The 27157-nt window shown below is 47.4% G+C and overlaps 1 protein-coding gene and 1 non-coding gene across 2 annotated transcripts; one reads left to right on the top strand and one right to left on the bottom strand.

Annotated features, from left to right (window-relative positions):
* Positions 1-4206: 4206 nt before the first annotated feature.
* On the top strand, positions 4207-4280 carry trnan-guu (transfer RNA asparagine (anticodon GUU)). Its single transcript has one exon. It is a non-coding gene; the product is annotated as a tRNA-Asn (tRNA).
* An 11927-nt stretch (positions 4281-16207) lies between these two features.
* Positions 16208-21971, bottom strand: LOC139252634 (probable G-protein coupled receptor 139). The gene is made up of 2 exons (XM_070873441.1): positions 21907-21971; positions 16208-17201 (listed from the first exon to the last, which is right to left on the bottom strand). Exons 1-2 carry the CDS (start codon positions 21969-21971, stop codon positions 16259-16261), a joined length of 1008 nt encoding a protein of 335 aa, XP_070729542.1. The 3' UTR covers positions 16208-16258.
* Positions 21972-27157: the final 5186 nt, after the last annotated feature.

Raw genomic sequence — 27157 nt, 5'->3', positions numbered from 1 at the left:
GGCGTGATAAGTGGCTTTGTTGGGAACCCCCTTGGATTCTGAGCATCCCCTGTTTGATTATCTGCACTTTTCGTTCTGCCTGGCCGTTTGAGGCTGGCTTGAACGGTGCCTTTCTGACATGGTTAATTCCATTGCCTGCCATGAAGTACTGGAATTCAGTGCTTGTGAAGCACGGGTCATTGTCGCTGACCAAGATGTCCGGTAGACCGTGGGCGGCGAACATTGCCCGTAGACTTTCTACCGTGGCAGAGGATGTGCTTGAATTTAAAATGTCACACTCGATCCATTTGGAGTGGGCGTCTACTACAACCAAAAACATTTTTCCGATGAAAGGACCTGCGTAGTCATCATGGATGCATGACCAAGGCTTGGCGGGCCATGGCCAGGGGCTAAGGGGGGCTTCCCTGGGCGCATTGCCCAGCTGGGCACACGTGTTGCACCTGCGAACACAAACTTCCAGATCTGCATCTATCCCTCGCCACCAAACATGTGACCTGGCAATTACCTTCATCATGACAATGCCCGGATGCTCATTGTGGAGTTCTCTGATGAACACCTCTCTGCCCATCTGGGGCATGACTACGCGGTTTCCCCAAAGTAGGCAATCAGTCTGAATCGAGAGCTCATCCCTGCGCCTGTGAAATGGTTTCAATTCCTCAGAGCATGCCCTGTACGTGGCTGCCCAGTCCCCATTCAGGACACATTTCTTGACTGGAGACAATAGCGGTTCTCTATTTGTCCAGACTTTAATCTGACCGGCTGTCACGGGTGAGCCTTCGCTTGCGAAAGCTTCAACAGCCATGACGATCTCAGCAGCATGCTCGGTAGCCCCCTCAGTGGTGGCTAGTGGGGCACCGAATCCTTGGGGAAAAACATTAAAAGGCTTCGCTCGGAGATGGGTTTGGATTACCCACCTTTCAGTTACCAGCCGAATGCACTAAACCATTGCGCCACAGATACACACTGCAAGACATGCAAAACCAGGGTGTCAGTCAGTTAAAGCTTCAGATTGCTCCGACCGGGATGGAACTTATCCACTCTCAGTTGTACTTTTCCCAAGTAAAGGGTGGGACAATATTGTGGATGTGTGGAAGCAGTCTGGTCCCGCACACTGCAGACACTTCCATGTCACCACCAACCAGCTCTCCCACAACCGGTGTGATCTACTTTCCAGCCTTCCAGTGCCTTGTCTGTGACGAAGTATGTTTCAAAAGTTTTGGAATAGTTGGTTCCATGGTGTAATGGTGAGCCCTCTTGATTTTAAATCTCGCGATCTGAGTTTAAATCTCGGTGAAACCTAAATTCTTGTTGTCCCAGCTGCTGAAAATTTGGGACAAACAAGTGAAAGACACCTGGTGCTGGTGGGCAGTTTTGTTGCCTTTGTCATTGATGCTTGATCTACAAGTCTAGTTGTCAAATCGTGTGTTCAACCGTCAGTTATCTGCTACAAATCAGCGGAGGACAAATCACTTCGTTGTCTAATGCTGCCTTTGCCTGCACAATGTGTGCTGAGATTATCTGTGCAATATGCATTCCGCAGGATCAATAAAAGCAATGCTTTTTGAAATGCAGGCACTGCATGTTTTGCACTCGACAAAACGTTGCATTTTCTTTTCATTAATTTTACATTAATGCATTGCAATGCCAACGCACTTTTTACGTGGCAAGATCGATAATTAGCAGAGCAGAATGAAGAGATCGCAAAGTTTCTGTTTAAAGAATGGACTCAGTCGAGAATATTTTGTGGATTTTATTTTTATGAGGCTATTTTCCCTGTGCTGGGAACACCCTGCGCAGATATGTGAAAAAGCTGGTTTTGTTAAAACTCCAGAGACCGCATGGCAGTTAGCTGGGACAAAAGAGCTGTCAGTCATCCATTGACAAAAGAGCTGTCGGCCAGGAAGGGGGGCCACTGACAAAGCCACTCTAATTTGTAAAAGCACTTCTCACCTCCATCTCAGAAGGAGACACAGAACAATGAACCCATCAGCCTGGCCAGCCAAGGAGGAGCTGGGTCTTTCCCAACACAAAGGCTCAGAGAGATGCCCAGACTAAGGGCCATCAGCCCAATGCATGGGTGGGATGGCCCATCACTGACTAAGTACTCGTGCTTAGAAACAAAGGGGTTTTAAAGATTGGCGGGAAAGATAGGGGTAGCAAGACTCCCAGAAAGACAGGATCCTTTCAACTTTATTTTTAGCTTGGAGCTTGGTGTGAAGTTTGGAGCTTGCAGCTTGTGTCTAGAGAGAGCCCTCTCTCCCTCTCGCTCTCGCTCCACCGATTGATGTACCAGAGGAAGGGGCCGCAGTACTGCAGAAGAAGCCACCGAGACTGAAGACCAGGCAGTGACTTCCCACAGCTGAGCTGAGCAAGGAAACGGGCTGCGGTGGTGGTGAACATGGTCGCGAGTGTCCCAAGCCAGTAACCAGATATCCCAGGCCAGCTGGGTAAGGGCTCAGGGTTTTCTCAGAAGTGAAGCTTTTCAGGGCTATTCTGGGGAGGGTAATTCATTGGTAGGGGTGGGGTTAGAATCCACCAGGGAATTACTGCGTGTTACTAGGTTCATTTCTGTACTGTATGTATGTTGTTTGTAACCGGGATTTTATTCTCCACAGAGACAGTGATTTCGTTTAGCAGTGCATGTTTTAGACAGTGTATGTTAGACCAAATAAATATGCTACGATTTATCACTGAAGCATCCCTTTCTGTGACTCATTTAATTTACACTCTGAATAATAATTCCCAGATCTAGAACTTTCGTAAGGTGGGGGCGATTCAAACCGTCCGTCTGGCAATTGGGCGAGGATCACAAACACTGACAGTATTTACGAAAGGATATACTTGCTTTGGAGGCAGTTCAGAGAAGGTTCACTGGGTTGACTCCGGAGATGAGGGGTTGACATATGAGAAAAGGTTGAGTAGGTTGGGCCTCTACTCATTGGAATTCAGAAGAATGAGAAGTGATCTTATCGAAACGTATAAGGTAATGAGGGAGCTTGATAAGGTGGATGCAGAGAGGATGGTTCCACTGATAGGGGAGACTAGAACTAGGGGGCATAATCTCAGAATAAGGGGCCGCCCATTTAAATCTGTGATGAGGAGGAATTTCTTCTCTCAGAGGGTTGTAAATCTGTCGAACTCACTGCCTCAGAGAGCTGAGAAAGCCACGACATTTAATAAATTTAAGACAGAGATAGCTTCTTAACTGATAAGGGAATAAGGCTTATGGGGAACGGGCAGGGATGTGGACTTGAGTCCATGATCGGATCAGCCATGATCATATTAAATGGTGGAGCAGGCTCGAGGGGCCATATGGCCTACTCCTGCTCCTAGTTCTTAAGTTCTTCTGTTCTGAATAGCGACACACAAAAAAATGCTTTGATCATGGTTACACCTTATCTTCACGTTTGTCAAACAGTTGACTCGTTGGTCTCGGGCTGTGATTTCCCTTCGGGAAATTTACGAGGGGTCCCAGAGGAGACCGGATATTGCTCGCATATTTTGAAATTGCATTGAACTTTTACAAAGAAGGACTTGCATATCTGCAGCGCCTTTCAGGAACTCATGACGCCCCAAAGCGCTTTACAGCCATTGAGTTATGTTTGAAGTGTTGTAGTTTGGGGAAAGATGTGCCCAGATCACCAAACATGAACCTCAACTCTTTGCAAAGGAGTTCGGTGCAAACAATCAGGCGTCTCAGGGACTTGGACTTTCTTTGAATAAGTTCTGCTTGTACCTGCATTCAAGCTTGAAATAGCAACTGGGCTTCCATCTCACGGGAGGTTTGGGGTTGATGTGCGTGGCTCTCAATCTTTGAAATTTCACCAAGCAAAGAAACGGTGAATCCAACTGTCCCTGTCAGCATTTAGTTCCTGTTTAATCACAGGAATATCCGCAGTCAGGAGCTGAAAAGGAATTCAAACCGAATACCGGCTTCGGGACAAGCAGAATACTTTGTCACAGACAAGGCACCGGAAGGCTGGAAGGTAGATCACACCGGTTGTGGGAGAGCTGGTTGGCGGTGACATGGAAGTGTCTGCAGTGTGCGGGACCAGACTGCTTCCACGCATCCACAATGAATGTCCCTCCATTTATTTGGGAAAAGTACAACTGAGAGTGGACAAGTTCCATACCGGTCGGAGCAATCTGAAGCTTTAACTGACTGACACCCTGGTTTTGGATGTCTTGCAACATCTACTTCCATCAGTCTCTGTGGCACAATGGGTTAGCGTTTTCGGTTGTTAACCGAAAGGTTGGTGGTTCGAGCCCACCCAGGGAGGAAGTGTTTAACTGTTTTTCGCCGAGTATTCGGTGCCGCACAGTCCCAGGTTTCATTGTGCGTTTTGGCTGCACGAATCTATTCCGCAAATGTTGCCAGCAGTGCTGATATCCAATTAATTCCCACTCCAATATTTTATGAGCATTCAGTTCAAGTAAAACGTTAACAATTTTTTACATGGATCATGTTCCTCCATCCAGCGCATTAGAAATAAATTATGTTATTGGGTTTAAAGAAACTGGTGGAAATTGATTCTATTGATACATATATAGAACTGGAACTTCGGTCTCAAGTGCTCCTCCTGTCAAGAATAGACACACACACAATCAATGGTTTTACAACTGAGTCATAAACACTTACAATTTGAAACCATTCTCATACAGCGTGTAAATGAGATAGGGATAAAACTTCATCACATGTAAAGAGAAAATGAATGATTGAGGATACTACTGTTCCTCAGTCATTATATAATTATTTATTTCATTCTGAAGAAGGTTATCGGCTAATTAACGGTGATTAAAAGAATTCTTACTTTTGCACGTTGGCTGCATGTCGTCAATTTTATAAGGTTTTGAATTTAAAAATGGGTTACAATGCTGGTTGAATACATGACCCCAAAGTCTTATTGGGATCACAGGTTAAGTCTCTCTGGTGGTTTACGCTCTCTTGTAGAGCGCCTGAGTTGAGGCTCTGGTTGTTGGGCGCTGGCCTGTGTGTCTGCTGTTTGCGGTGCCTCAGGCCGATCCGGACTGCCCACAGTGACTGGGCTCTCCTCCCTTCGGTTCCGGTGTTCGGTCACCTGTGATGGAGTGAACTCGAAATCGTGTTCTTCCTCTGCTTCTTCTATGGGGTTGCTGAACCTCCTTTTTGTTTGATCCACGTGTTTGCGGCAGATTTGTCCATTGGTAAGTTTAACTACCAGAATCCTATTGCCCTCTTTGGCAATCACAGTGCCTGTGAGCCATTTAGGCCCTGCAGTGTAGTTGTGGACAACAACAGGATCGTTTACACCAATATATCGTGCCCTCGCATTCCTGTCATGGTAGTTATATTGTGATTGGCGCCTGCTCTCAACAATTTCTTTCATGGTGAGGTGTATAAGGGATAATGGGATTTGAGCGTCCTTATCATTAGCAGCCCTGCGGGTGGAACCCCTGTGAGCGAGTGTGGTCGGGATCTATTGGCCAACAGGAGGCGTGATAAGTGGCTTTGTAGGGAACCCCCTTGGATTCTGAGCATCCCCTGTTTGATTATCTGCACTTTTCGTTCTGCCTGGTCGTTTGAGGCTGGCTTGAACGGTGCCTTTCTGACATGGTTAATTCCATTGCCTGCCATGAAGTCCTGGAATTCAGTGCTTGTGAAGCACGGGCCATTGTCGCTGACCAAGATGTCCGGTAGACCGTGGGCGGCGAACATTGCCCGTAGACTTTCTACCGTGGCAGAGGATGTGCTTGAATTTAAAATGTCACACTCGATCCATTTGGAGTGGGCGTCTACTACAACCAAAAACATTTTTCCGATGAAAGGACCTGCGTAGTCATCATGGATGCGTGACCAAGGCTTGGCGGGCCATGGCCAGGGGCTAAGGGGGGCTTCCCTGGGCGCATTGCCCAGATGGGCACACGTGTTGCACCTGCGAACACAAACTTCCAGATCTGCATCTATCCCTGGCCACCAAACGTGTAACCTGGCAATTGCCTTCATCATGACAATGCCCGGATGCTCATTGTGGAGTTCTCTGATGAACACCTCTCTGCCCATCTGGGGCATGACTACGCGGTTTCCCCACAGTAGGCAATCGGCCTGAATCGAGAGTTCATCCCTGCCCCTGTGAAATGGTTTAAATTCCTCAGGGCATGCCCTGTACGTGGCTGCCCAGTCCCCATTCAGGACACATTTCTTGACTAGAGACAATAGCGGGTCTCTATTTGTCCAGACTTTAGTCTGACGGGCTGTCACAGTTGAGCCATCGCTTGCGAAAGCTTCAACAGCCATGACCATCTCAGCACCATGCTCGGTCGTCCCCTCAGTGGTGGCTAGTGGGAGCCTGCTGTGTGCATCGGCGCAGTTTTCAGTGCCCGGTCTGTGCCGAATTGTGTAGTCATAGGTGGCTAACGTGAGTGCCCACCTCTGTATGCGGACCGATGCGTCTGCATTTATGGCCTTGTTGTCGGCCAAAAGGGACGTTAGGGGTTTGTGATCTGTCTCCAGCTCAAATTTCCTGCCAAACAGGTACTGGTGCATTTTCTTTACCGAATATACACATGCGAGCGCCTCCTTTTCTATCATCCCGTAGCCCCTTTCTGCCTGGGACAGACTTCTGGAGGCATAAGCTACCGGCTGTAACTGACCCTTGGCATTGACATGCTGCAACACACACCCGACACCATAGGACGACGCATCGCACGTTAACACAAGTTTCTTACATGGGTCATATCGCGTTAACAGATTGTTGGAACATCACAAATTGTGTGCTCTATTAAAAGCCCTTTCCTGGCTGTCCCCCCAGACCCATTCGCGACCTTTGCTTAGGAGCACGTGTAGCGGCTCAAGCAGCGTGCTCAATTTGGGATAAAAGTTACCAAATATTTCGGGAGCCCCAGGAACAAATGCAGCTCCGTCGTGTTACGGGGTCTGGGTGCTCTCTGGATCGCTTCCGTCTTGGACGCAGTAGGGCTCATCCCGTCTACTCCTCCCCTCATCCCCAGGAATTCTACCTCTAGAGCTAGGAAGATGCACTTCGCCTTTTTCAGTCGCAGCCCTACCCGGTCCAGTCTGCGAGCACCTCCTCCAGGTTGTGGAGGTGTTCTTCAGTATCATAACCCGTGATGAAGATGTCGTCCTAAAAAACCACTGCCCCTGGAATCGACTTGAGGAGGCGTTCCATATTTCGTTGAAAGATCGCGGCGGCCGAGCGAATCCCGAATGGACATCTGTTGTACTCAAACAACCCCTTGTGTGTCGTGATGTTGGTCAGCTTCTTCAACTCTCTCGCCAGCTCCTGGGTCATGTAAGCTGAGGTCAGGTCCAATTTTGAAAAAAGTTTGCCACCGGATAGCATCGCAAAGAGGTCCTCCGCTCTCGGTAGCGGGTACTGGTCTTGGAGTGACACCCGATTGATGGTGGCCTTGTAATCACCATATATCCTGACCGACCCATCCGCCTTGAACACCGGTACAATCGGGCTCGCCCAGTCACTGAATTCGACAGGCAAAATGATACCTTCCCTCAGCAGGCGGTTCAATTCACCTTCTATATTTTCCCGCATCACGTACGGCACCGCTCTGGCCTTGTGGTGTCCTGGCCTGGCTTCCGGGTTTATGTGAATCACTACCTTGGCCCCCATGAAAGTGCCAATGCCGGGTTGAAATAATGAGTCAAATTTGTGCGAGTTTCATGCTCACAGAGGAAATAGCATTAACATTGCCCCATTTCCAGTTCATGACAGCAGGCCAACTCCTCCCCAGTAGTGCGGGACCATCCCCCGGGACAACCCAGAGTGGCAACCTGTTCTCCGAATCTTTGTGGGTCACGATTACCGTGGCGCTGCCAAGCACCGGAATGATCTCCTTGGTGTATGTCCGTAGCTGTGCGTCAATCGGTGATCATTTTGGCCCTACTGGCCTTGGACGCCCACAACTTTTCAAACTATTTGATACCCATCAGGGACGGGCTAGCCCCCGTGTCGAGCTCCATTGATACTGGGATGCCACTGAGGAGCACTTTCATCATTATCGGTGGCGTCCTGGTGTATGAACTGTATACGTGCTCCACATGAACTCACTGAACTTCAGCTTCCAGCGATTTCCCCCAGCGTTCATTTCTGCAATTTCTGTAGGTATTTTGTTCATCTCTGCAAACTCCGGCTGAGTTTGTGCCTCCATGCCTCCAACATGAGCTGTTGTTGGAAACAAAAGGTCCCTTGCTAGTCAATCGTCCCTGACTACCCCTGTGACTGTCCTTGAGTGTGTCATTAACAGGTGTTGATGGCCCCATTACTGGCCACATTGTCCCTTGCAATGGTGTGAATCGCCATTCTGCTTGCCATTATCTCTATCGAACTCCCCCTCTGGGTTCGACTACATGTTGGGGCATGCCCAATTGCCCTTGTCTGCCTGGAGAACTGTGTGCTGCTTCAACAATGTTGATTCTCTGTCCCAACCATTCCTTAACACAGTATCTCTCGTCTATTCTGCTAGCGGCCATGCTCACGTGGTTTAAATCCCAGTTTCTCGTCACCATTGATACATCCTTACTATACAGTATAAATGCACACGAGGCCCATGCTTGAGAGAAGGTCAGTCTGTGGCCTGTCCTTTATTCCTTAGCACTCAAGTGATGAAAGTGTGTGGAGCTTCCCCTTTTCTACCTGAAGGTCCAGATTAGAAGTGTCTCCCACAAGTTCACCACCTAGTGGTCATTGTTCTCACAGTGCACAACTGAGGTCCGATTATATATGGGTTACAATGTTGGTTGAATACATGACAATAAGCACTTAAAATTTTAAACCATTCTCCTAAAATACAGTGTGTAAACGAGATAGGGATAAAAGTTCATCACATGTAAAGAGAAAATTAATGATTGAAGCTAGTAAAAGATCCTCTCGGATTAAGTGATCACAGTATGGTTGAATTTGTAATACAGATTGAGGGTGAGGAAGTAGTGTCTCAAACGAGCGTACTATGCTTAAACAAAGGGGACTACAGTGGGATGAGGGCAGAGTTGGCTAAAGTAGACTGGAAACACAGACTAAACGGTTGCACAATTGAGGAACAGTGGAGGACTTTTAAGGAGCTCTTTCATAGTGCTCAACAAAAATATATTCCAGTGAAAAAGAAGGGCGGTCAGAGAAGGGATAACCAGCCGTGGATAACCAAGGAAATAAAGGAGAGTATCAAATTAAAAACCAATGTGTATAAGGTGGCCAAGGTTAGTGGGAAAATAGAAGATTGGGAAAATTTTAAACGACAGCAAAGAATGACTAAGAAAGCAATAAAGAAAGGAAAGATAGATTATGAAGGTAAACTTGTGCAAAGCATAAAAACGGATAGTTAAAGCTTTTACCGATATATAAAACGGAAAAGAGTGACTAAAGGAAATGTTGGTCCTTTAGAAGATGAGAAGGGGGATTTAATAATGGGAAATGTGGAAATGGCTGAGACCTTAAACAATTATTTTGCTTCGGTCTTCACAATGGAAGACACAGAAACCATGCCAGAAATTGCTGGTCACAGGAAGGTGGGAAGAGGGGACTTTGAAACAATCACTATCACTAGGGGGTAGTGCTGGACAGGCTAATGGGACTCAAGGAAGACAAGTCCCCTGGTCCTGATGAAATGCCAGGGTATTAAAAGAGATGGCGGAAGTTATAGCAGATGCATTCGTTATAATCTAGCAAAATTCTCTGGACTCTGGGGAGGTACCAGCGGATTGGAAAGCAGCTAATGTAACGCCTCTGTTTAAAAAAGGGGGCAGACAAAAGGCAGGTAACTATAGGCTGGTTAGTTTAACATCTGTAGTAGGGAAAATGCTTGAAACTATCATGAAGGAAGAAATAGCGGGACATCAAGATAGGAATAGTGCAATCAAGCAGACGCAGCATGGATTCATGAAGGGGAAATCATGTTTAACTAATTTACTGGAATTCTTTGAGGATATAACGAGCATGTTGGATAGAGGTGTACCGATGGATGTGGTGTATTTAGATTTTCAAAAGGCATTCGATAAGGTACCACACAAAAGGTAACTGCAGAAGATAAAGGTACGCGGAGTCAGTGGAAATGTATTAGCATGGATAGAGAATTGGCTGGCTAACAGAAAGCAGAGAGTCGGGATAAATGGGCCCTTTTCGGGTTGGAAATCCGTGCCACAGGGATCGGTGCTGGGACCACAACTGTTTACAATATACATAGATAACCTGGAAGAGGGGACAGAGTGTAGTGCAACAAAATTTGCAGATGACACAAAGATTAGTGGGAAAGTGGGTTGTGCAGAGGACACAGAGAGGCTGCAAAGAGATTTAGATAGGTTAAGCGAATGGGCTAAGGTTTGGCAGATGGAATACAATGTCGGAAAATGTGAGGTTATCCACCTTGGGAAAAAAACAGTAAAAAGGGAATATTATTTGAATGGGGAGAAATTGCAACATGCTGCGGTGCAGAGGGACCTGGGGGTCCTTGTGCATGAATCCCAAAAAGTTAGTTTGCAGGTGCAACAGGTAATCAGGAAGGCGAATGGAATGTTGACCTTCATTGCGAGAGGCATGGAGTACAAAAGCAGGGAGGTCCTGCTGCAACTGTATAGGGTATTGGTGAGGCCACACCTGGAGTACTGCATGCAGTTTTGGTCACCTTACTTAAGGAAGGATATACTAGCTTTGGAGGGGGTACAGAGACAATTCACTCGGCTGATTCCGGAGATGAGGGGGTTACCTTATGATGATAGATTGAGTAGACTGGGTCTTTACTCGGAGTTCAGAAGGATGAGGGGTGATCTTGTCGAAACATTTAAAATAATGAAAGGGATAGACAAGATAGAGGCAGAGAGATTGTTTCCACTGGACGGGGAGACTAGAACTAGGGGGCACAGCCTCAAAATACGGGGGAGCCAATTTAAAACCAAGTTGAGAAAGAATTCCTTCTCCCAGAGGGTTGTGAATCTGTGGAATTCTCTGCCCAAGGAAGAAGTTGAGACTAGCGCATTGAATGTATTCAAGTCACAGATAGATAGATTTTTAACCAATAAGGGAATTAAGGTTTATGAGGAGCAGGCGGATAAGTGGAGCTGAGTCCACGGCCAGATCAGCCATGATCTTGTTGAATGGCGGAGCAGGCTCGAGGGGCTAGATGGCCGACTCCTGTTCCTAATTTTTATGTTCTTATGTTCTTATGTACCACTATCCCTCAGTAAGCATATTATCATTTCTTTAATTCTGTAAAAGAAAGTTATCGGTTAATTGAACGTGATTAAATGAATTCATTTTTTCACATGAGCTGCATGTTGACATTTATATAGGGCTATTAGTTTGAAAACTGTGTTGTAAATATTATCTCCCTGACCAAGAATCGAACCTGTGTTGCGGTGGTACAAGGGGTGGATTCAGTGAATCAGATCTCAAGTGGCGTTTACTGTAGTGAATGTCGGCACCTTTAGTAATGACTCCACGAGGCAGGGTATGATACTTAAACTGTGTAGACCTGTAGTCCTTTATTTGAAGCTCCTCGAGTGAGGACACCAAGCTGTGAGCTCCTTTATATACTGGGTTGCAGGTAACCTTTCGGTCTCAAGCAGCAGCATCCTCTGGTGTAGGTAAGGTGTGTACAGTGTAAGAGTACATTCAGTGTTGCATAACAGTGTTACAGACGTCACACAGTAAACAGGCATGCATACACAACAGTTACTATCTGTTTCGGTGTGAATCAAGTGAACTGAAAATGACAATAATGTCATGAACTATAAAGATGCAGCAGTAAAACGGTATATCGGACACTGAGGTCGGTGAGTCGGTCAGACCCTGAGGTCGGTGAGTCGGTAAGGCCCTGAGGTCGTTGAGTCGGTCAGACCCTGAGGTCGGTGAGTCGGTCAGACCCTGAGGTCGGTGAGTCGGTCAGACCCTGAGGTCGGTGAGTCGGTCAGACCCTGAGGTCGGTGAGTCGGTCAGACCCTGAGGTCGGTGAGTCGGTCAGACCCTGAGGTCGGTGAGTCGGTCAGACCCTGAGGTCGGTGAGTCGGTCAGACCCTGAGGTCGGTGAGTCGGTCAGGCCCTGAGGTCGGTGAGTCGGTCAGACCCTGAGGTCGGTGAGTCGGTCAGACCCTGAGGTCGGTGAGTCGGTCAGACCCTGAGGTCGGTGAGTCGGTAAGGCCCTGAGGTCGGTGAGTCGGTAAGGCCCTGAGATCGGTGAGTCGGTAAGGCCCTGAGGTCGGTGAGTCGGTCAGACCCTGAGGTCAGTGAGTCGCAAAGGCCCTGAGGTCGGTGAGTCGGTCAGATCCTGAGGTCGGTGAGTCGGTAAGGCCCTGAGGTCGGTGAGTCGGTCAGACCCTGAGGTCGGTGAGTCGGTCAGACCCTGAGGTCGGTGAGTCGGTCAGACCCTGAGGTCGGTGAGTCGGTCAGACCCTGAGGTCGGTGAGTCGGTAAGGCCCTGAGGTCAGTGAGTCGGAAAGGCCCTGAGGTCGGTGAGTCGGTCAGACCCCGACGTCAGTGAGTCGGTTATGACCTGAGGTCGGTGAGTCGGTCAGACCCTGAGGTCGGTGAGTCGGTAAGGCCCTGAGGTCAGTGAGTCGGTTATGACCTGAGGTCGGTGAGTCGGTCAGACCCTGAGGTCGGTGAGTCGGTCAGACCCTGAGGTCGGTGAGTCGGTCAGACCCTGAGGTCGATGAGTCGGTAAGGCCCTGAGGTCGGTGAGTCGGTCAGACCCTGAGGTCGGTGAGTCGGTAAGGCCCTGAGGTCGGTGAGTCGGTCAGACCCTGAGGTCGGTGAGTCGGTCAGACCCTGAGGTCGGTGAGTCGGTAAGGCCCTGAGGTCGGTGAGTCGGTCAGACCCTGAGGTCGGTGAGTCGGTAAGGCCCTGAGGTCGGTGAGTCGGTCAGACCCTGAGGTCGGTGAGTCGGTCAGACCCTGAGGTCGGTGAGTCGGTCAGACCCTGAGGTCGGTGAGTCGGTAAGGCCCTGAGGTCGGTGAGTCGGTAAGGCCCTGAGGTCGGTGAGTCGGTCAGACCCTGAGGTCGGTGAGTCGGTAAGGCCCTGAGGTCGGTGAGTCGGTCAGACCCTGAGGTCGGTGAGTCGGTCAGACCCTGAGGTCGGTGAGTCAGTCAGACCCTGAGGTCGGTGAGTCGGTAAGGCCCTGAGGTCGGTGAGTCGGTCAGACCCTGAGGTCGCTGAGTCGGTCAGACCCTGAGGTCGGTGAGTCGGTAAGGCCCCGAGGTCAGTGAGTCGGTCAGATCCTGAGGTCGGTGAGTCGGTAAGGCCCTGAGGTCGGTGCGTCGGTCAGACCCTGAGGTCGGTGAGTCGGTCAGACCCTGAGGTCGGTGAGTCGGTCAGACCCTGAGGTCGGTGAGTCGGTCAGACCCTGAGGTCGGTGAGTCGGTAAGGCCCTGAGGTCGGTGAGTCGGTCAGACCCTGAGGTCGGTGAGTCGGTAAGGCCCTGAGGTCGGTTTAGTGTAGCTGCAGTATAACTTCTGTTCCCTTGTACTCTAGGCCTCTAGATATAAAGGCCAGCATCCCATTAGCCTTGTTGATTATTTTCTGTACTGTCCATGACTCTCTAATGATCTGTATCTATGGACTCGCAGGTCTTTTTGGACTGCCACTATTCTCAGCTTTTCACCATTTAGAAAGTGCCCTTTTCTATCTTATTTAGGCCCAAAGTGGGTGGCCTCCTATTTGCCTACATTCAGATCCATTTGCCACAGTTTAGCACATTCACTTCATCTATCGATGGCCCCGAGCAATTTTATGCTTCCATCAACACTGCCAACAAAGTTGCCTAACTTTTTGCCAACAACACATTTGGAGATATGACTTGCTGTGCCATCCTTGAAGTTGTTAATAAATACGGTGAATAGTTTTGACACCTGGAATTTAGTTCCTTTGTTCCAGGACCATTGGAAGATGGTGACAAGAGCCTGTGGAACCTCCACCCTTACTTCACTGAGCAAACCCTGGGATGCAGCCCAGCCGATGATTGTTCCACATTGAAGGCTGACAAATGTTTTATCCCCTCCTTTTTATCTATTTTATCCGGTACAATGTCTCTACTACCTCAACAACTTGCATTTATACAGCGCCTTTAATGTAGTAAAACGTCCTAAGGCGCTTTGCGAGAGTGATTATCAAACAAGATTTGTCACCGAGCAATGTAAGGATAAAGTCGGAAAGCTTGGTAAAAGAGGTAGATTTGAAGGAGTACCTTAAATGAAGGGGGAGGAGTAGAGAGGCGGAGAGGTTTCCAGAGGGAATTCCAGAGCTTTCAGGCCTCGGCAGCCGAAGGCACGACCGCTAATGATGGGGCAACTGTAACCGGTGATGTGCAGGAGACCTGAATTGGAGAAGCACAGAGAGCTCGAAGCTATCTAGTATGAGGTGGTTAGAGAGTTGGGACAGACGCGGGATTGGAAAACAAGAAGGATCATTTTACAATTGACGTATACGTGTGGAAACTGAGGTTGTGTTTTCAGATGATGTCGCTGAGGGGCAGCATGCAGATGGGAAATAGCAGAGTGCCTCCTCCTTTAGTGTGACATGAAGCTGTTGGATTGCTGTAAAAGCCCAACTGGTTTACCATTAGGGAAGGTAATACACCATCTTTATATTCGGCTCGAGTACAGCCTGCTGCTGAACTGTGCTCTAAATTGGCCTGCGCAGCACTAAGTTGAAGTCCCACCATCACCTTACCAAGTGCCAGCTCTGGCTCAGTGCTAGAAATTGCACAACAGAGTCAAAAGGCTGCCGTTTCAAATATCCACATGTGGGAATTTTCACATCATCTCGGCTGACATTTAATTGCTGTACTGCGGCCTATGTTCTCTGAGGTGCTTTTTGGTTTTCGGACTGGGAGCCAATGTAGGTCGGCGAGCACAGAGGTGATGAGTGACCGGGACTTGGTGTGAGTTACACTACGGGCAGCAGAGTTTTGGATCAGTTCAAGTTGATGGAGGGTGGATGATGGGAGGCTGGGCAGGAGAGTGTTAGAATTGTCAAGTCTGGAGGTAACAAAGGCATGGATGAGAGTTTGGGCAGCAGACCAGCTGAGACAGGGTGGAGTCGAGCGATATTATGGAGATGGAAGTCGGCGGTCTGGTGAAGCAGTAGATATGTGGTCAGAAACCCATCTGGGGCCAAATACAACACCAAGGTTGTGAGCGGCCTGGTTCAGCCTTCGACAGTTGCCAGGGAGAGGGATGGAGTTGGTGGCGAGGGAACAGAGTTGGCGATGAAGACCGAAGACAATGGCTTCAGTCTTCCCAATATTTTGTTGCAGGAAATTTCTGCTCATTTTGTACTGGATGTGGGACAAGTAGTGTGACCAATCTGAGTCAGTGGGGGAGACGAAACAGATGGTGGTGAGGGAGAGCTGGGTGCCGTCAGCGTACATGTGGAACCTGGTATTGTGTTTTCGGAGGATATCGCCAAGGGGCAGCACGGAGATGAGAAAAACCGAGGCCTTATACCTCCGCTCAGCTGTCCCTGAAATATGACATTATTCAACAAGAGCTGGGAAGTTCTCCCAGGTGTCCCAGCCAATATTCTTCCCCCAACCAATACCTCAAATTGATTATTCTAGCAATTGTAATGCGAGTAAATCTTCCTCCCTCGGCGGACAGTTTAACAAGGAACACACAAAAGCAACTTTTGTATTTTATTTCAGCATAACTGAGTTTTAACAGTAACATTTTAAATAATTTGAAATTGAGCAAGTTTCTCAGCAGTATGGAGGAACTATTTCATCTCCACTGTGTGAAACAAAATCTCAAATGCCTTTTTCAATTGAACTTTAATTGAACCTTAAACCTAGCGCTCAGATAGAATGTTGAATCGAGCTGATTTGAATATGGAAAAACATCCCAGTGATTCAGCGAATTGGTAAAGAGGGAGAGCGAGGATGAAAGGTGAAATGTTCACGGAAACAAGCAATCTGCTTTCTCACTGGAAAGAATCATTTTGTGGTGCAAACAAATATCCCGTCATGAATTGGCAGCCCTTGCTGCGGGTTCATTGCATTGAGGCCCGGTTTCTCCAAGGCCGGTTTGTAAACATGCTAGGAATACAGGAATATGTATTAATAATGCTAATCGGTTGCTGGTATTATTATGCTCGACTATTTTTAAATTAACTGTTGCTATAATTTAAGACAAGACAGTAATGTAAAAGATATATTGTTGGCCCCGTTGCCGAGGTCCTTTTGTATATATAGATGGTAATTCTCATCTGGAGATGAGTTGTGATAATCGGGGAGTCAGGTCCGGTTTCACAGCAACCGTTTGCTTTATTTTACTAATTTACCAATTAGTGTAAAGGGATATTTGAGTGCATTGATCATCTCCTCCCTGAACTTACTCTGGGTCACGGTGTAAATGGCCGTGTTCGTGCAGGAACTCAGGAGCTGAAGCATAGTTCCCGCGTGTTCAAAGGTTGCCAAAGGGTTATAAAACGTTCTGTAATTAAAGATGCCTAGAATGCGATAATAGAAGAAATATACAACCGTTGTCAGCCAGAGCAGGATGAAACTGCCGGATATTGCCAATAGTAAAACGATGGACTTTCTGCGGTTCCTCATCTCAGGGTCCTGGTCATTCCCACCATCGCTGCCTTCCCGGAGGTTCCTTCGGGCCCGACTGGCCACTAAAATGCGTCTGACGGTGAGAGCATTCAACAATAAAATCACACAGAAGGGAAGCACTGGGGTTAACAGCTGTTCAAACCAAGAGAAAGCTCTCCATGTGGGTGCAGCATAAAACTGTACTGATACACGGCAACCCCGCGGTATGTTAACTGTAAAATAAGGAGCATACACGAAGGGCCAAGGGACATTCTTTAAACAGAACAGTGCACTCAAAGTCACTATAACCACAGCTGCGGTTCTCTCGGTGCAATATTTGATTTTCAGCTTCTGACAACAAATGGCTACAAACCGATCAAAGGTAAAAGCGACCGTTAACCAAACAGAACTGTCTGTGGCAGTCGGAGCCAGGAAGTGAATGAATCTGCACACAGGAGTGTAGTACAGGAAAGTGTTCCACCAATACAGCACAGACATCTGAAGTAATATCACATTAAAGACAATCACCGTCAGATCCGCCGTCGCCATGGCCACCAGGTAGCGAGTGATGCATTTGGAGAGACTGCACTTTCCCCGGGACAGGATCACAATCGCCATCAGGTTCACTGCGAGAAGGAGAGATAAAGAAACAGTGAAATCACTAACCAGGCTGAGAAACCACCGATCAGTTTAACCGATGTACACGGGCTGTGAGTGTCTTTATTTCGTTATTTCGCCCCTTGTCTCCTCATACGAAGGGGCTCATGCCGGGGTTTCATTTCTGGTAGCGTTGGCTCCGTGACCCCTCATCCAACAGCTGAGTCTTCACTTGGGTCCTCGAAATTACATTTATTTGTCGATTCTGACACTGCGAGGTCTGCGGGGCAGGACATCGCCAAATTTAAAAGCGAAAGGCTACAAGACCAGTTAAATCAGGAAGTACAGGTTAAGTGACACGAAATTTGACTTAAATGCTAATGTACTTAAAAAAGCGAATGACTTGACCCACACAATGCCAGAGATTTTGATTGCAGCAAATACATTGGGAACACGAGCCTGGTGTTGAGTTGTTGCCCGCCATCTATAAGTTATTAATAAGATTAGCTTTCCAGTGCAGCAATGTGAATACATTATGACACAATATGTCAAGGAATGTAATGCAGCACATGCTCCAGTTATAACCAGATACAGGCTTCATATCTCAGCACAAGGCTCGAGCAAAACACGGGGCAGTGGGCACCTGGGAATAAGATAAATCTCACATCCGCGCTGTGTAAGAATAGATCACCGTGAGTTCTCACTCATGTTCTCCAGATAAACCCCTCCCGAACCGTATTGCACAGACTGAGCCCCGTCTCCACAATAACACACATGGACTGAAGCAAGCCGTCATCTTTTTCCCACTGGTCCTCAACATACTTTAAACATCAAACACAAAACATGTCGACAAAAGCCATTTTCCAAAATCATAATAATGATCAGAATTGAACATTTGAGAGCTACCCACAAATTTACCTTTAAGTCAGGAAGACAGTTTCTGCTCCATGTTTTGCTCATCTGATGCGCCTTCTGTGTGTCGCCTGTGCTCCTGAAGGCACTGGCTCCTGCTGGGACACACAGACTCAATCCTCTCTCCCTGAGACACACGCTGGATACACAGACTCAATCCTCTCTACCTGAGACACATGCTGGATACACAGACTCAATCCTCTCTCCCTGAGACACACGCTGGATACACAGACTCAATTCTCTCTCCCTGAGACACACGTTGGGACACACAGACTCAATCCTCTCTTCCTGAGACACATGCTGGGACACACAGACTCAATCCTCTCTCCCTGAGACACATGCTGGATACACAGACTCAATCCTCTCTCCCTGAGACACATGCTGGATACACAGACTCAATCCTCTCTCCCTGAGACACATGCTGGATACACAGACTCAATCCTCTCTCCCTGAGACACATGCTAGACACACAGACTCAATCCTCTCTCCCTGAGACACACGCTGGATACACAGACTCAATCCTCTCTCCGTGAGACACATGCTGGATACACAGACTCAATCCTCTCTCCCTGAGACACACGCTGGGACAGACAACCACAATCCACTCTCCGGGACTGCAGGTTGTCTGACTTTGGGAAACACGACAATCCCACCCTGCCCTTCCTAACCCGATCTCCACAACAGGCGAGCTTTCCACCAGGAGTCAATGGATTACACCCAGCAGTGGCACCCTGCGTGTTTTACCCTGGCCTGGCCAGGGAGCACCAAGGACACATTTGGTGTCTGGACTCGACAGTTCAGCACAGAGCGAGGATGAGTTACTCCGTGCATTTACCATCCAGACAAGAATGGAAGGCTCTCAATGTAATTAAATTTGAAGAACAACATTCTACTTCTACCAGCCTCACAGCACAAACAGCAAATGTTCTGTTACTGACACCAGAGGTGCGGATAATGACCCACCAGGTACTCCAATTGCTGCCAGGATAGGGTAATACACCAATTCGATCTCCGTAATTCGATAAAAAAACATTTATTTTTGAAGATGACTTGTTTTTGTGCTGTAAAGAGCTGTTCAGATTCCAATAGTCAGTTCATGAAGATAACGTTTCAGGTTAATATCGTTCGAGCAAACCCCTAGTGGGACAATTAGATCACATCCCCACTGACATTACTTACAGACTCTTGAACAAACAGGTTTTGGTCCCATGTGACGTTTATCTACAACACTCATTAAGCTGATGCAACATTACACATTGTCCAACTGAGTATCTTTTGGAACAATGAAATGCACAATGACAGAACCACGATTGTTAAGTTTCATATATCCCATGGCAAATGTAACCAGAAGCACACGGCGTAAAATAAAAGGATATATTGCGGATTAAAGTGCCATTTTTACTTGAATCACGTGTACTGCAGATCCCAATCCAGCCCTGTTGTTCCTTCTATCGCCCGACTATGGCCTTTAGCAAAATCTCGGTCACATTGTTTCAGTCACTCCCCCTCGTACTGTCACTCTCATTGCCCAGACCCCTTTCACACAATCCCGAGTTCCTTGTCTGGTAGATTTCTCCATGTCAGTCTTCATCTTTAATGCCCTCTGCCTCTCTAACTCCATTTCCTTCCTGTTCTCCTCCCTTACCGGGTAACGAAGGTGACTCAAAATCATTTTCTATCCTGAGCTCGTTATAAGTTTGTTGGGTAAGGGTATCGCTTCACGTGTACCTGGGATTGCAAAGTCAGATATTGAATATTGAAGGAAAGAAACACCATGGGCGCTTCTAGAGGCCTCTACTGATTGGAATTCAGAAGAATGAGAGGTGATCTTATCGAAACGTATAAGATTATGAGGGGGATTGACAGGGTGGATGCAGAGAGGATGTTTCCACTGATGGGGGAGACTAGAACGAGAGGGCACCCAATAAGGGGCCACCCAATTAAAACAGAGATGAGGAGAAATTTCTTCTCTCAGAGGGTTGTAAATCTGTGGAATTCGCTGCCTCTGAGAGCTGTGGAAGCTGGGTCATTGAATAAATTTAAGACAGAAATCGACGGTTTTTTAATCGATAAGGGGATAAGCGGTTATGGGAAGTGGGCAGGAAAGTGGAGCTGAGTCCATGATCAGATCAGCCATGATCTTATTGAATGGCAGAGCAGGCTCGAGGGGCCGTATGGCCTACTCCTGTTCCTATTTCTTATGTTCTTATGTCCATGAGCATCTCCTCAGATACTGAAGCAGTCTAAGCCCGCATGCATCATATTCCCATGTGGATATTTGCACCTGCAGCTCACCAACATTATTTGAATCTAAAGGATAACTGGTTTAGTCATTCACCGCCAGATCTGGCTGGATCACAGAAAGCATTATTGGGTCCTGCTCCCGTCTGCAAACATTGCTCACTATTCCACAATCATTCTGGAATGTCAATATAAAATGTGGCTTGTATTCTCCACAGTTAACCATCTTTTTAAACCCCTCTCTCATGTCTCCACCCTCCGACACTAATTGTGAGAAGCTCATGGACTTCTTTGTCTCTCAGATCGTGACCATCCGTTCAGCCACCTCTGCCTCTTCCCTTCCTTCCCCTCGCCCACCGGGACAAACTTATTCTAAAGTTCCAACTGCCCTAGCCCTGAGCTCACACCTTCTCCACTTTATCTCCCATCTCCCCCCATGACCTCTCTGAGCACATCCTGTCCATGAGACCCATTTCCTTCTCCCTTTACCCTACTCCCAACAAACTGTTGACCACCCAACTTCCTTTTCAGGCTCCCATGTTAGCTAATATTGTTAACGGTTGTCTCTCCTCATGTACGTTCCCCCTGTCCCTCTGATCAGCCGTCATCACCCCTCTGCTCAAAAATCAACCCTCGACCCCTCCGTCCATGTTAACTACTGTCCCATCTCCAACATCCCTCTTCTCTCGAAACCTCTTCAATGCGTTGTCGCCTCCCGAATCCGTGCCCATCTTTCCCACAATTCCATGTTTGAATCCCGCGAATCCGGTTTCCGCGCCTGCCACAGGACTGAAACTTCTCTCATCAAAGTTACAAATGGCATCCTTTGTGACTGTGCCAAAGGAGAACAATCCCTCCTGGTCCCTCTTGACCTGTCTGCAGCCCTTTGCTACGGTTGCCTACTCTATCCTTCTCCAACGTCTCTCCATCATAGTCCAGCTGGGTGGGACTGCGTGCGCCTGGTTCCATTCTTCTCTAATCGTAGCCAAAGAATCAGCTGCATCGGCTTCTCTTCCCACCCCTGCATCGTTCCCCAAGGATCTCTCCTTGGCCCCCTCCTATTTCGTATCTACATGTTGCCCCTTGGCAACATCATCCAAAAACTCAGTCTCAGTTTCCACATGTCCGCTGATGACACCCAGCTTCACCTCTCCATGGTCTCGAATTGGTCAGACTCCTTGTCCCACATCCCATTCTGGATCGGCACAAATGTTCTCCAATTGAATATTGGGAAGACCGAAGCCAATGTTTTAGGACTTGCCACAAACTCTATTCCCTCTCACTGACTCCATCCCACTCCCCCACTTCTATCTGAGGCTGAACAAAATGTTCGCAAACTTGGTGTCATACTTGACCCAGAGTTGATCATTCGACCACCTATTGACAGCATAACTAAGACCGCTTATTACTACCTCTGTAACATCGCTCACTCCGCCCTTGCCTCAGCTCATCCACAGCCGAAGCCCTCACCCATGCCTTTGTTACCTCTAGACTTGACTGTTCCAACGTACTCCTCGCTGGCATCCCACATTCTACATAAACTAGGTGATCCAAATCTCAGCTCCCCGTGTCCTATCTCGCACCAAGTCCCACTCACCCATCACCCCCTGTGCTCGCTGACCTACATTGGCTCTCGCTTAAGCAGCGCCTTAATTTCAAAATTCTCATTCCTATTTTCAAATCCCTCCATGGCTTCGCCAACTATCTCTGTAAACTTCTCCAGCCCCACAATCCCCCAGGAGACATCTGCACTCCTCTAATTCTGTCCTCTTGACCATCGCTGATTATAATCGCTCAAAGGTTGCTGGCCTTGCCTTCTATTGCCTATGTCATAAGCTCTGGAATTCCCTGCCTAAATCTCTCCGCATCTCTACCTCTCTTTCCTCTTCAGGACACTCCTTAAAAAAAACCTCTGACCAAGCTTTTGGTCACCTGCCCTGATTTCTCCTTATGTGTTTCAGTGTCAAACTTTTTACTTATAGTTTGTTGATCAATATTGCCAGGATATAGAGTCCGAACATTCCATTTACTGATGTCATGAATCGAATTTTGTTCTAATTAATGGTTAGGCTTCCAGTGCCCACCTTCGTTTGTGAGCAAATTGGACAGCAACTTTCAGGGACCCTGCTGTTCAATGTGGAAATCTGGAAGTTGCTGTGTAAGATACCCAACTCCTCACAAAGCTTCCTCGTAAAACCATTTCACCATCTGACTCAGCATTTAAAGGGAGTAAATGGCGTCAAGTTGCTGTAATGACATTGTAGATAAGAAACTCACCGAAAATGCTTTACACATGCCCGTTCCAGTGTAAGTACCCTTGTAACGGCCGGGTAAATGTTAATTACCGCCAAACAAACTATCCGGCACTGAAAATTAACTTTTCCAATTGTGGAGTCTCATTCCTTCAGTTTTTAGTTATTGGTGGAGTTTTTTAATAAATATTTCTCTCTTAATCCAATGTTTCTTTCCCTCTCCTTATTTTTCTTTCAGTGCGTGGTTTCGGTCTGAATTTAATTTCCAACTGAGACTTCCTGGTCAGACTCTGCGCTGCTCATTAACGATGCTTCAGTCTGATTGGTTGAGGAGAGACAGTTGCTTCCCTGTTCACACAGGTCTCAGATGCCCTGTAGAGGGCGCTGTGATTTTTGGATGGGTGGCTGCAGGAGGTTGTCGAGCGAAGGCCTCCGACAAGTGTAAGTCTAATAAATGTCTGACGCCGTTCTCACATCCTTGTGTTTCATGGCCAGTAAAAATGTTTCCATCCCAACTCGATTCTTGAAAGATGAGCGCAGCCCTGGGAGGAGTGGGACTGAACAAAGATTTGATCTCACCGTTAACGTTGGAAGGTAGTTACACATGTGTAATTCCATATTACTTGGGTATCAGAGGGGATAATGGCCTCAGAGAGAGTATCAGGGTGGCTAAGGGATTTTTTGCGGGGATTATAAGTGCATGGGGTTCGCAGAGGCTGTAACAGAATCCAAGGGATTCCCGGGGGTGGCAAGGAGTCCGGGCCTCTCAGAAGGTCTCAGCGAGGGCAGTGTGACCAAGAAGGTATGAGAGAGGGTAAGGGGCTCAGGAGGTACCACAGTTAAGGGGGATCAAGCAGAGAGAAGCAGTGGCAATTCTGAGGGCATCGGAGAGGGTGAAGTCAACGTATCATGGGGAAGGAGCTTTCAGGGGCACTGGAGAGCGTAATGAATACGGATCAGGCATCAAAGAGGATGAGAGATTTTCAGAGCATATCGGAGAAGGTAAGAGACAGAGTGCATCGGAGAAGATAGAAGAGCCCAGGGAGAATCAGTGAGGGTAAGGGAAGCTCCGATGATATCAGAGAGGCTAATGGACCCATGTTATATTCTAAACATTGCAGCTTCTAAACAATACTTGTTCTAAATAACAACTTAGTTATAACGGCAAAAAATAAAGGAATAATGGAATAAAGGCAATTCTCAGAATAAGAGGGTAAGAGACAGAGCACATCAGAGACAATAAGGTGTTCAGGGAGAATCAAACAGGGGACGGCTCGCTCAGGAGGTGTCAGATAGTCTAATGAGTTGGCAACATCTAAATATTATATTTTCTATATAACATCGTTAATAACAGCAACAAATCAAACTGAATTGAACAGCTAATGTGCCGTGTCACACGTGGAAGGAATGAGAGAGTACAATGGGAGTGGACTGGATATTCGACAGTGCTGGCGGGTTCCTTTCATGCCGCTTAGCGTTGTGGCCATTTTTATAACTGGGTTCCATGGACTGAAGCCAAGAGATTGCTCCTGGAACCATCTGTCCCCCAGTGTGAGAAGTGAAAGATAAACTGCTGGAACCCACAATGCTGAGATTCAGAGACTCCTGCTCTACTACCTGAGCTAGCCATGCCTGCCCCAATCACTCCTCCCTGTCTGTTATTGCAGGAAGGCAGCTCTTGGCGAAGCTGCAGGGGCTCAGCTTGGCATACAATCCCAGAAGTGCTCCTCTAGCACAAACACTTTTTATTGTGGAATCATTCTCAGGCCTTTCACTTGTCATCGTGCCCCATATTGAGCAGTATAGTACCATAGGGACAGGAGAAGACCATCCAGCCCCTCGGAAGGGAACGCAAGCCGAGGGCTAAGGGAAAGCTTTCATAGTGGTTATGTTACTGGCTGAGTAATCCCGAGGCCTGCATTAATCATTTGGAGACGTAAGTCCTTAATACCACCTGGGCAGCTGGGGAATTTAAATTTATTAACTAACTAAAGCTGCAGTAAAAGGCCAGTATCAGTATATGGTGACCATGGAACCACCGGATTGTCGTCAAAACCCATCCCGTGCACGACTGTCTCTTAGGGAAGGAAATCTGCCATCCTTACCTGATCTGGCCTACGTGTGACTCCAGACCCACAGCAATGTGGGTGACCCTTAACTGCCCTGTGAAATGGCCTATTAACATGCACAGTCCCTTGATGGAGAGAGTTACTGCTTTCTGCAATAATTTGTGTAATTGTGTCCTTCCTGATCTGACTCATGATCGAATGCAGCACAGAGGGAAGCCATTTGGCCCATAATCCCTGGACTGGCTCTTTGAAAGAGCGAGCCAATTAGTCCCATTCCCCGGCCTTTCCCTGTAGCCCTGAAAATTTCCCCCCTTCAAGTATTGATCAAATTCCCTTTGTGAATAATATTATTGAATCTGTATCCATCTCTCGTTCAGGCATCGCATTCCAGAATGTAACAACCTGCTGCGACAAACATGTCTCCTCGGCTCGCCTCTGGTTCTTTTGCCAATTATATTAAATGTGTCTCCCCTGGATACCGCCCCTGCAGCCAGTGGAAACACTTTCTCCCATTTTACTCAAAAGCCTCATAAACCCCGGTATTAATTCCCTCATTCCTGGCTCCATTCTAGGAAATCTCCTCGGCACCATTTCCAAAGCTCTGCCATGATTTGATGTGGTGCCCAGAATTGGACACAATACTCCATCTAATGCCGAACCAGTGATGTGTAATGATTGAGCACAACTTCCTTCCATTTGTATTCGACCTGTGTTTATAAATCCAAGGATAGTGTATGCTTTATTTAACAACCTGCTCAATGTGTCCGGCCACCTTCACTGATTTGTTATGTAAACGCCAGGTCTTTCTGATACTGTATCCCTTTAAAATTTAGTTCATATTGCCTCTCCTCATTCTGCCTTGCAAATTGTATCACTTCACACGTCCCTGCAATAAATTTCATCCGCCATGTGTCTGCCAATTTCTCCTGTCTGTCCTCCTGGAGTCTGTTACTATCCTCCTCATTGTTTACAACATTTCTGAGTTTGGTGAAGTCTGCCAATGTTGAAATTATTCCCAGTATACACAAGTTCACGTCATTATTATATATGGAAAAGAGCAGTGGTCCTAATGCAGATCCCACTTTATACTTTATACTTCCCTCCAGTCTGAGAAACAGCCGTTCACCACTACTTTCTGCTTTCTGTCCCTTGTGTGTACTTTATCAAACGCTTTTTGGAAGTCCAGATATACAACATCTACCACAATACCCTCATCAACCCTCTCCATTTCTTCACCAAAGATCTCCTTCAAGTTTGTCAGACAGGATTTTCCATTCACAATTCCATACTGGCTATCATTTATTAACCCCTCATTTTCTAATATTTTTTCAACAGCGGTGTAACGTTTGCAACCCTCCAGTGTTCGGGCACCTGTCCCAAATTAAGGAGGATTCAAAGATTCTGGCCAGAGCCTTTGCTATTTCTCCCCTTACTTCCCTCAGTAACCCAGGATGCATCCCATCTGGACCAGTTGACTTTTCTACTTTGAGCCAACCTTCTAAATATTCCCTCTTAATTTTTTTACCAATCGAATGTCTCCACTAACTCCAGCATTACTGTGACATTGGCAGCATTCTCTGCTTTTGTAACAACAGATGCAAAGTCATCATTTAGTGTCGCAGCCCTCTGCATTAACAAGTTTATTTCCTTTTTGGTCCATAATTGGCCCCACTCTTCCTCGGTCTATCCTTTTATTATTTGTACATTTATAAAATACTTTGTGTTCTCTTTTATGTTACCAGCTAATCTATTCTCATAGACTCGATATTCCCACCTTATTTCTTCTTTACATTTCCCCTCTGCACTTTCTGTATTCTGTTTCATTATCCTCTGTATTATGAATCTGCCATTCTTTGTGTCAGTCCTTCTCGGGTCCCCTCCCTCACCTCTTTTTCGGGGACATTGATGACTGTATTGGTGCAGGTTCCTGCTCTCGCCCTGAACTCGAAAATGTCATTCACTTTGCATCCAATGTCCACCCTTCTCTCACCTTCACATGGTCCATCTCTGACTCTTCCCTTCACGTCCTCAACTTCTCTGTCTCCATTTCTAGCGATAGGCTTTCGGCCACTGACTCCCACAGCTCGCTGGACTATACTCCCTAACATCCCGCATCCTGTATGGACTCCATTCCATTCTCCCAATTTATCCATCTCCGTCGCATCTGCTCTTACGATGCCACCATTCACATGAGTGCCTCTGACGTGTCTTCCTTTTTCCTCACAGTGGATTTCCCCCCACCATAGTTAACATGGCCCACGACCGTGTCTGTTCTATTTCCTGCACCTCTGCTCTCACCCCTTCCCCTCCCTCTCAGAACCACAACAGGGTCCCCCTTGTCCTCATCTTCCAACCAACCAGCCTCCACATTTTACGGACATCCTCCGCCATTTCCTCCAGCTCCAGCCTGGTCCCACCACCAATCACATCTTCCTCTTCCCTCCCCTCTCAGCATTCCAAAGGGCCCACTCCCTCCCCGACAAGCTGGTGCCTTCTGCAGTCACCTCCAGCAGCCCCACTCCTTCCCACGGCACCTTCCCGTGCAAGGGCAGGAG

Source organism: Pristiophorus japonicus, unplaced genomic scaffold (assembly GCF_044704955.1).
Source record: "Pristiophorus japonicus isolate sPriJap1 unplaced genomic scaffold, sPriJap1.hap1 HAP1_SCAFFOLD_472, whole genome shotgun sequence".
Lineage (NCBI taxonomy): Eukaryota > Metazoa > Chordata > Chondrichthyes > Pristiophoridae > Pristiophorus > Pristiophorus japonicus.
The sequence above is the reverse complement of the archived record's forward strand: the minus strand, read 5'-3'. Positions and strand labels throughout refer to the sequence as shown.